This window comes from Eschrichtius robustus, chromosome 18 (genome assembly GCF_028021215.1).
Source record: "Eschrichtius robustus isolate mEscRob2 chromosome 18, mEscRob2.pri, whole genome shotgun sequence".
Lineage (NCBI taxonomy): Eukaryota > Metazoa > Chordata > Mammalia > Artiodactyla > Eschrichtiidae > Eschrichtius > Eschrichtius robustus.
This window is the reverse complement of record NC_090841.1, coordinates 79,837,424-79,847,114: the sequence shown is the minus strand read 5'-3', so window position 1 is coordinate 79,847,114 and position 9,691 is coordinate 79,837,424. Positions and strand designations below refer to the sequence as shown.

The 9,691-nt window shown below is 49.2% G+C and overlaps 1 protein-coding gene across 5 annotated transcripts; it reads right to left on the bottom strand.

Moving 5' to 3' along the window:
• Positions 1-3,198: 3,198 nt before the first annotated feature.
• On the bottom strand, positions 3,199-9,602 carry ING1 (inhibitor of growth family member 1). 5 transcript variants are annotated; one of them, XM_068526778.1, is made up of 3 exons: positions 9,543-9,602; positions 6,357-6,516; positions 3,199-4,137 (listed from the first exon to the last, which is right to left on the bottom strand). In XM_068526778.1, the coding sequence occupies exons 1-3, from the start codon at positions 9,543-9,545 to the stop codon at positions 3,437-3,439; spliced, it is 864 nt and encodes a 287-aa protein (XP_068382879.1). In that variant the 5' UTR covers positions 9,546-9,602; the 3' UTR covers positions 3,199-3,436. The 5 variants fall into 5 exon arrangements, with proteins under 5 accessions (XP_068382879.1, XP_068382878.1, XP_068382880.1 ...); XM_068526777.1 differs by lacking the exon at positions 9,543-9,602 and adding an exon at positions 6,788-6,979; XM_068526779.1 differs by lacking the exons at positions 6,357-6,516; positions 9,543-9,602 and adding an exon at positions 8,430-8,740.
• Positions 9,603-9,691: the final 89 nt, after the last annotated feature.

Here is a 9,691-nt window from a genome sequence, read left to right as displayed (position 1 = left end):
TGGAGGGCACGTCTCTGTGGGCGGCCTGTGGGGTCCTGTCACGGCAGTATTCCTTCTCAGGACCCCGAAGGTACCCTCTTCTGAGCACCCCATGCCCCAGGTACACCATGCCGTGGCTGCCCGATATGCAGTGGTTGAGTGAACTGAGTTGCCTTGTCCCAGTTTAAAATAAAGTATGTTCTAATGGAAACATTTTAGACCCTTTATCTGGACTGTAATAACTTGGTTATTAAACATAAGCAACTGGTGGTTAGCAGAGGTGGTGGGTGCATGAAATGGGTGAAGAGGGTCAAAAAGTACAAACTTCCAGTTATAAATAAGTCATGGGATCCAGTGTACAGCATGGTGACTATAGTTAATAATACTGTATTGCATATTTGAAAGTTAAGAAAGTAAATCTTAAAAAGTCCTTATCACAAGATTTAAAAAAATTATAACTGTGTGGTGACAGGTGTCAACTAGACTTAGTGGTGATAATTTTGCAATATATACAAATATCCAATCATTATGTTGTACACCTGAAACATAATTAACATTTAATGTTATGTCGATTATACCTCCATAAAAATGTTTAAATCAAAAAAACCAAAAAGCAAATTAAAAAAAGCAACTGTTCTGCATTAGATAGCTTTTCACTAACCTAAATAAATACAAAAAGAATTCAATCTCATTTTCCACACTCCCAGAGGGTTACCTGGATCTTTCTGTTTTCTTATCACTTACCTGGTGATAAGGTTCTAAGCACTTATCTGTGACTTTTTATCCAGTGTCCACTGGAATTAATCAAAGTGATTTAAAAGACAGCTAAATCTAACAAACTCTGCCTCTGTAACACTCCACATTTTAAAAAGAAAACATGGCTAGCCATTTGTCCTTACTGGAAACTTCATCAAAGGTAGGGAAGAAAGACCCAGCGTTAGATTAACTCTATGCCAGTGTCTTACTTCACCTCATCTAGTTCTCGGAACCACCCTAAATGAAACATATAGTTGATTCTTGAACACCACGGAGGTTAGGTGCGCTGACCCCAGGGCAGTGGAAAATCCGAGTATAACTTAGAGTCGGCCCTCCGTCCCTGCAGTTCCTCTGTATCCGGGGTTCAGGGTCCACGGATTCAACCAAGTGCAGATCGTGCAGTACTGCAGTGTTTACTTTTGAAAAGAACCCGCATGTAAGTGGGCCCACGCAGTTCAAACCTATGTTGATCAAGGGTGAACTGTATTTTAAAAGTGAAGAACCATGATCACGGGTTAGGCAATTTATTCAATACCTAAGCCCTAAGGGACAAAGATGGAGTTCGGACATAGCAAGTTTTGGCCCCTGTGCCTGTCTCTCTCCAGGAGAGCTGTCTACACCGAAACTGAATAAACATGAAGAAATCCAGTATTAGCAAATACGTTCTCTTCAATTTTCTCTTCCATAACTTAACTTTCATCATTAGCTCTAATTAAAATAGAAGTGGAAAACTAGCAAATAGAACTGTTTTCAATATAGTTAATTTATACAAGCAAAGATTGGTTTAAATTGCTCTTCTCGCCATTGGACTGTCATTGACTATTTTAGTTAACTTATTTTCATCTAGTAAACTTCCTAATTTTTATTTGTCTAGGTAAAGCTTATCAAATTTAAACACTTAAGATTCTTAAACGTTTGGGAGTTTTGCTGGAAAGCAAATGCCCATTTGTAGGTATTGAGATGCAAACAGTTCACGTTTTAATGTGTGATCAACTACAGTGTGCATTTCTCTACCAAACAGCCCTCTGTACTGGAAATTCAATGTAAAAGTTAGGGAGTTATGTCTGGCACAAAAAAAGTTCTCATTAATTGCTTACCAAATGAAGTCAACAATCAGAAAACAACTTATGGTTTTACGTGTAATAAACACATGCCATACACGTGCTCAGATGCTACAGGGGTTCCTCGATTCTTCCTTGTGGTAGCTTCAGGGACTCAGCAGACTACGGAGAGAAACTGTTCTCTCCGATACAGGGTTAAAGTGAACCATATATCCCTTAGAAAGAAAAATTCCATTGACCCTTTCAATATGTGGGCAGTGAAGGACGCCAATTACCATGCAAGAAGTCAGTCTAAATCAGAGGTCAGCACAGTTCTTCGATCGGGCCAGAAAGTAAATAATTTCAGCTTTGTGGCTCGTATGGCCTGTGTCCCAACCACTCAACTCTGACGCTGTACCAAAGCGGCCACACACAATGCACTAGTGAATGAGCCTGGCTGTGTCAATAAACTTTATTTACGGACACTAAAACTTGAATTTCATATAATTTTCATATGTCACGAAATTGGAGTCTCATGTTGATTTTTTTTTTTTTTTTTTTTAACCATTTAACAATGTTAAGATCATTCTTGGCTCACACACCATACAAAAGCAGGTGGTGGGCTGTATTTGGTCTGTGGGCAGTAATTTCCCCACCCCTGGTCTAAACATATACTCTGTTTTAACACTTATTTTTTGCTGGCAATCAGATAACTTCTACTTCATTATTAAGTGAGAACAATAATACAAAATTTGCTTAAGGCTTTGTCTAAGCTGCTGGCGTACACATTTTTAAGACAAAAATTTAACACTTACTTATGTCAAGATTAAATATACCGGTAGATGAACAAACTGGCCAAGTTGCGTTTATTTCTTGATGTCAAGTCTATATGGCTCTCATGCACACAACGGCATCTGGCTGCACTTCTGACTCTAATACAGCGAGTGCAAGTTCACTTGAAAATGCACATTTGTACATCTTATGTAAGCTAAAGACAGCTACACTAGTATTTGTTGATAGCAAAAGCGTGATCTGAAGCTCCAGGACTGGACCACTCCTGTTTGGTTTAATAAAAAAATGTACCTAATCATTAAAAATGGCCATTTGGGGAACGGGCCAGCATATAACACGTTTGTCAGGTAAAATGTAACCATTTAGCTTTTTTAAAAAATGATTTTCAAACTTTAAACCTTTCTATTGAATTGTTACATGGATATACACTATTATAGCAAGAAACAAATTTGCTATGGGTTATATTTTCAGCAACTTGGCTAACTTTTTAAAAATCTGTTCGTGAAGTAATAACATTTTTTAAAAAATAAAATAGTAGCTAAGTGAAATTTCTTCTTTCCACATTTAATGTGTTCGGTTGCTTCCAAGTCATCCCCGACTCCCAACAACAACAGAAACCAGAGACCCACTCGAGTGTTTAATTCAAACCTATATTTGCAGTTTCTAAAATGCTTATCCACAGACCACTCTCTCGTTACACATGTGCACCAAGGGAAAAGCAAAGAGAACCCCGGTCGTCCCTACGAGAGGAAGAGCTCCTCTTCCAACAGTCTTTAGAAGGCTACACGCGCAGTCCCCGCGCCCGTCCAGGTGGCGATGCAATAAATACTCGGCTCGTCCTGCTCGCCTCGGGCCAGCCAGGCCCGCCACTACCTGTTGTAGGCCCGCTCCTTTTTGGACTTCTCCAGGGCCTTGTCCATGGTCTTCTCGTTCTCCCCTCGACATTTGGGGCAGTACCACTTGCCCTTGGGTTTATGGTTCAGCCCCACGCAGGAGAAGTGGAACCACTCGATGGGGCACTCGTCATTGTCACAACCGATCATCTCTCCATAAGAGACCTGATTGCACAGACAGTACGTGGGCTCGTTCGGGTCAATGGGAAGGTCCGCAGGGGATGCCTCCCTCTCGGCTTTGGCCTTGGAGCGTTTCTTCTTCTTGGAGGCCTTCGCCTTCTTCTCCTTAGGCGTTCCGGAGGTGATGTCATCATGGTCGTGATTATTAGCTGCGTTTTCCCGATTCTCGTTGTTGCGCTGTCGCCGGGACCGCTTGCTGTTAGGCTTTTCTGCCTGCGCGACTGTCTCAGTTTTTGACTTATCCTGGCCAGCTTTGCTGTGGCCAGTGGTGTCACTGACCTCTTGATGTGCCTCAAAGAGTTCCACGTGACTGTCCACCTGCCTGGCCCGGTTCTCCACCAGCTCCACCATCTGACTCACGATCTGGATCTTCTCGTCGCCCAGCTCCTGGCTCCGAATCAGCGCCCTCTGAATGCAGGGCAGCACCCTTCTCCTCTGGGCGCCGTCCGTCTCCCGCTTGAACTTCTCGTAATATTCATCCAGCTCCTGCAGGATTTCTGCAAAGGAAACAATAAGCGTTACACCCTCGCCATAAACCCTACCGAGGCTTTTGGTTTTCTGATCTACAAAAAGAGTAATTGTTAAGAGACAAAAAGGATCAATGCAAGGCTTCCTAGTATGAAAACTTGTAACCTGTAGGTCTCTCTGGCAGGGTTTTTTTTTTTTCCTGGTGAAAAAATCTTTAGAACTAAATACAAACATCAACACAGTTCCTATTTATCAAAGTGCCCCTCAAAGCTCCCCAAGGGACTCTGTGTGCATTCAGAGATTGGGTAACGAAAACTCCTTGGACAGGCACCTATGGGGAAAGTTCAAGTTTAGGTAAAGTGCTGAGGTCCAAACCTTTATTTTCTACAAAATTAATGATTATGTCCTACATTTCCATTGTTTCTATCCAAATATTTTTGTAATAATTTAAAGGCTATTATTTTAGCTATTTTAATGCACTGACATCTAGAATACCGGATTAAATTAGAGAACGTACATAAATACTACATAGTGACCCAGGGCCTCAGTTTATTGGTCACGTCATTCCATCCCAGCACGTACAGGAATATCTCTGTATTACCGTGTATTACTGAAAACAAGAATGGTTTGTCACAATAAGCCAGGCGACCCAGCCTTGCTTTAAAACAAACGTTGCAGATTTTACATTTCCATTTACTGCTTAAAACAATCACATCTGTATCTATAAAAGGCAACAGATTTTAAAACATTATCAAAAACAAACAAAAACCCCTCAGTACTGAATGTAAATCTTCTTGGACAGGTTAGAAGACAGTGTATGTGATTTTAAAATGTAATTTGGCAAATGTAATTAGGCAATTTCTCAAGAAATAAAAGCTGTTAGATAATCTGATTGAAATAAGGGAAGTAAATATTCTTCCCAAGAATCTACTTACATACACAGATAGAAATTCCCAGAGTTATTTTCCCTAAACAGTAACCATGAAATTAAATAGTATCAGATTTTTCTCCTGAAAACCTTTCCTAGTCTCTTAAAATAAGGCAATTCAACTCTCCAACTCGGAAGCTGCGGGAGGATACGGGTGGGGCGAGTATAAAATGTGACATAACCCCTTCCAGATCTTATATCCAATTAGCTATAAGGCATAAACCTCACACTAGAGTAAACATATGAACTTAGGCGAATACTACTTAAGCACATATTATTTTCCAGGCTACATTCTTCAACTGAAGATAGCCCTGAAGACACTTCCTAGAGGAATAATGCAGACTGTCTGCCACCAGAAAGGAGGAATGCCATAGTCTCACGGGCTCTTGGAGTAATTATTCCCGAAAATAAACAGCTCTATTCAACTTATCCAAGTTCTATTTCACAGGTGCTAAAATATGAGTTTCTGCCATTTATTTTTTAAGTGGATTACACATTACAAAACTATATCAGCTGGTTTAATTAGTAACCAAATTTCTAAAGACAATGTTATCATTTCATAGAAAAGAGAACAATTCCATCATATTGCTAATTTAATAGCATACAGCTTCTTCTACATCACACGCAAGCTTACTGCCACGTGAAGCCCCGCTGTGGGAAAGAAACAAACACCCCATTACAAAATTACCAAGAAATAATTCTTTTACCTACACAACGGCATACGTTTCTTCGATGCCCCAAGCGAAGTACTCTTATCAACAAAGCCACTGAAGTACAAACATCTGTAAACAGGAACCCCTGTGCTAACTGGGGCGGCATCCTGTCAGCACACCTGGCTTCTTCGGCTTCATCAGCTCCAACCGCTGCTGACCCTTTTTTCTAAAAATGCTCCATACTGACACTATAGGAAAGCAACGGTACCATGGAAAGAATCTAAGGATTAAGCGAGACTGCAGACACATTTAAGCTGATCTGTCCAATTGTTAGAAATGTTTTTTTTTGTTCTACACAGGGATTGCGCTGAAGTTCTTTATGAAGCCTTCTTCCTTGTTGCGCGGGCATTTAAAAAATAACACTTCAAAAATAGCTGAAAAATATTTTAAATTCAAAATAACCTCAAATATCATTGGTAAACTAATTATGACCCATCCTTATGAATTAATGTCCAGTTGATGTTTACTATGCAAACACTGTTGACAAAAGTTTGACTTGCAACCTAGGAGTTCTTTTAAAAATAAAGCCTTAATTTTTAGATTAGACTGTGCTGCGTATCTCAACACTTAAGTACTAAGTCCCAACCAAATGAGTTACGACTATTACCATGACGGATGTTAAGGCTCTGCAGCTCACTCAGGGCACTGGCTTCCACGTGAGCCGGGTAGGGTGCGGGTGGGACTGATTTTCTCCAACGGAGCCGAGTACGCACTGAGCGTGTATTAACTCGACGGAAGATACTCCGGCTCTGAAGCGGTAAAACAGGCTGCCAGACAGTAAGGAAAGCTGTAAGAAAGCAACCTCAACGGTATACTGACGTGGACGTTCGAAAATTTTCAGGATGAACTTTTTGGTCTCCTTGAGATTTCCTAAAAATGCTAAGGAACAGTGCCGGTGACGACGAATTCCTCAAAGACTGGGAAACCCGTTAACTCTCCGCTTTAGTCATTCCACCAGCCGAGCCGCCTCCGAGCTCAACGCACACGGGACCCCCTCGGGGGCCGCCCGGCTCTCCCTGTCCTGGGTCACCGACTCACCAGGCCCGGGTCACTCACGCTTCCCCGCTCCACGCGGCCGCACCCGCGGGTCCTCGGGGCCCGGGCGGGAGGCCCGACTGCGCCCTCGGCAGCCCCGGCAGCAAGGATTGCCGGCCTCGCCCTGTCCCCCGGGCGCCGCCATTGCTTCGCGACTGAAGTGACCAGGCTCACGTCCATGGGGGCGGGGCCAAGCCGGTCCCTGCCAATGGGGAGGTGACCAGCCGGCGGCACGCCGCGCCCCTGGAACCACTGCCTATGGGGATCGCCGGGCCGGAGGGCGGAGGCCAGGCGGGGCACCAATCACAACGCACAACCAGAGAACACAGCCCGCCCTAGCTACAACAATGGCCAATGCGACGGCGGAGGCCGAGCGACCCGAAGACATTCAAATCAACTCGACCTCCTCCCTCCTCCCCGCCCCTCTACCAAAGAGAAAAAAGAAAGCAGCGGAAACAGAGACCCGTGCCAGTCACTGCGCAAGGCCCGCCCTCATCCGGCCCAGCAACCAATAGTTCAGCAGCGGACTGATAAGGACATTCCATGGGAGATGCCACGGCCAATTACAGGAGGCCGAGGCGGAACATTAGCAATATGCTAATAAGGCTCCTATAAAAGTCGCTGCGAAGGCGAGCCTCCAGTAGAGCGCGTAGGGGCGCCTTCCCCTGAGGGGCTCTAGTGCGCTGTGGGGCGCTTTCTGGCTTTCCACCTCCCCCCACTCTTCCGTTTGCCTGCTGCGTAGTCCTGTAAACATGGGTAAACTCCGAGTGACTATCCACGTTCCAAATACAGACCCCAATGCCGTGCCTGACCAGAAAGGAAAGTTTCCCCAACAGCCAGCAATTCCCAGCGGACCCGAACCCTCCGTCTCTCTCCGGCAGTCTGGGCAGCCGGGGCTGCAGAGAACGACCCACAGGTCCTCTCCCCTGCCATGTTCCTCTCCAAGCCGACAATACTTGCCTGCGCCCCCCGAGCACAGCACAGATGGGCGACTTCTTCGCCCCATCCTCCCTTCCCTGCCCTCCCCTTCCCCACTGCACACACGGAATAAAGCCCTGGCCCTCCGCAAACTACACCCGGCCGCGTCGCCCCTCGCAAGTCGGCCCTCACTCGGTGTCCAGGGCCGGGGGCTGGGCGGGGGCGACTGGGGCTACACCACGCGGAGTACGGACCCCGGACTTTATGTAACACTCAGATTCAGGACTGGGTGAAGGTGGTTCCGGGGATAGCGAGCAGGGCCGGGGGACCCCTCGTCCGCAGCGCCCTCCCAGCAGCCCTGCGCGCAGCCCCGTCCCTGCGCCCCTCAGCCTAGCGACCGCGGCACATCCCTCCCTCGGCGCTGTAGCCTGCGCCCCCTGCGCCCCCTCCCCCGCAGCACCCCGCCTCGTCACTTCACTACAAAGAGCGCTTTGCTCGCGCAGCCTGGCGTTGAGACCTCTCGTTCCTCCTTCCTCCTCCGTGTCCGGGCTTCGCGCACAAGGACCTTGGCAAATCAAAGACGCTCCAGACCTTTTGTTTCTGCCGGCAAGGGCCCCGCCGCGGGCTCGCGGCTCTCCAGGAGGGGAGCAGGACGGCCCGCGGCCCCGCGGCGCGCCGCGACCGGCGGGGATGGAGCAGCCGCCCCCGCCCATCCATCCCGCCGTACCTTGGTATTTCGCGTCGATCTCCCGCATCAGAGAGACGTTTCTCTGCAGATCGAAAGGCAGAGACTCGATGGAGTCCAGGTAGTCCTCCACATAGTTCACCAGGTGGATCTGCTCCCCGTTGGCAGGGCTCAACATGGTTCACCGAGGTCCCCGGCGACTCCGCGCGGCTTTCCGCTTCCTCCGGCCCCCGCCCCCTCGGAGCCCAGCGCTGCAAAATGCAAGGCTCCCGCCCGCCGGCGCCCCCCCTCCGGCCGGCCCCGCGCCGCTACATCTGCGAGCCGCGCTGCCTGGGCCCGGGGACCGGCGCCTGGCGGGCCGGACCGGCGCTCGGCGGCCTCAGGCGCGGGGCGGGCGCAGGCGGGCGTGCGGGCGCGCACCCCGGCGCAGGGGCCGGGGCCGGGGCCGAGCGAGCGCGGGAAGGGGCGCGCGCCGCCCGCCGCGCCGCACTTGTCCAACGTGGAAAACCCAAATACCAGTTTCAAACACTTGGGAAACATTCGGCCCCCAGCACCGCGCATGCGCCCCGGCCCCTCCGCCCCCCTCCCCCGTGGGCCCCGCCCCCACCGCATTCATGCCCCTCAACAACCCCGCCGCCCGGGGGTGTGGGTTTGTCTGTCACTTTTGCTCGGGCGGGGGTCGCGGGGGCAAGGGGCGGCGGGCGAGGCGCAAACTTTACTAGGAGTTTCGCACTTGTAGGCGGAGCACGTCGGGCGGCACTGCACGCCCACAGGGGGACGCGGGGCAGCAGGTTGCCCCGCCCAACACCTGGCCGGAACCGACCCGGCAGTGGCACCATGGCGAGCCCAGGTCGCCACCCCTCTCCCCGTACTCAGCCCCTCACTCTCCGAAGCCCGCCTTGCAGCGGGAAATAAGTACGGCTCGGAACAGACTGGCAACCTCGACAGCCAATCGAGTTGCCGCTCTTACCTCAGTAGTCCAATCAGGACGAAGAGAAGGCGGGGTGAACACGGATACCTCCTCCTGGGCTCTTACTACTAGAAACCCGCGTCCTCCAGGGGGCGGGGGGACAGGGCTGGCCGAGCAGGCCGGAAGCGATGGCGCATGCGCACTGGTGCGGCCCAGGCAGCGGCCTGCCCGCGCGGGAGACCTACCATTCGGCAGTCGGACCACCACTCCCAGCAGCCTCGGCGGCTCGCGCGCTTGCGCAGTCCTCACCGCCCTCCCTTTGTGTCGCCGGCCGGAGCCTGGTGTTGAGCGGCTTGGAGACAAAGCGGCTCGAAAGGGGAGCCGTTCCCCACGC

What these genes read in the sequence shown, in the direction of transcription:
- ING1 (XM_068526777.1), bottom strand. Translation starts at nt 6,964, where the DNA reads ATGGACGTGAGCCTGGTCACTTCAGTCGCGAAGCAATGGCGGCGCCCG. An exon ending in GCGTGAGTGACCCGGGCCTG is followed by an intron (nt 6,517 to 6,787) that starts GTGAGTCGGTGA and finishes ACTGTCTGGCAG; the next exon opens with CCTGTTTTACCGCTTCAGAG. An exon ending in GAGCCTTAACATCCGTCATG is followed by an intron (nt 4,138 to 6,356) that starts GTAATAGTCGTA and finishes TTTCCTTTGCAG; the next exon opens with AAATCCTGCAGGAGCTGGAT.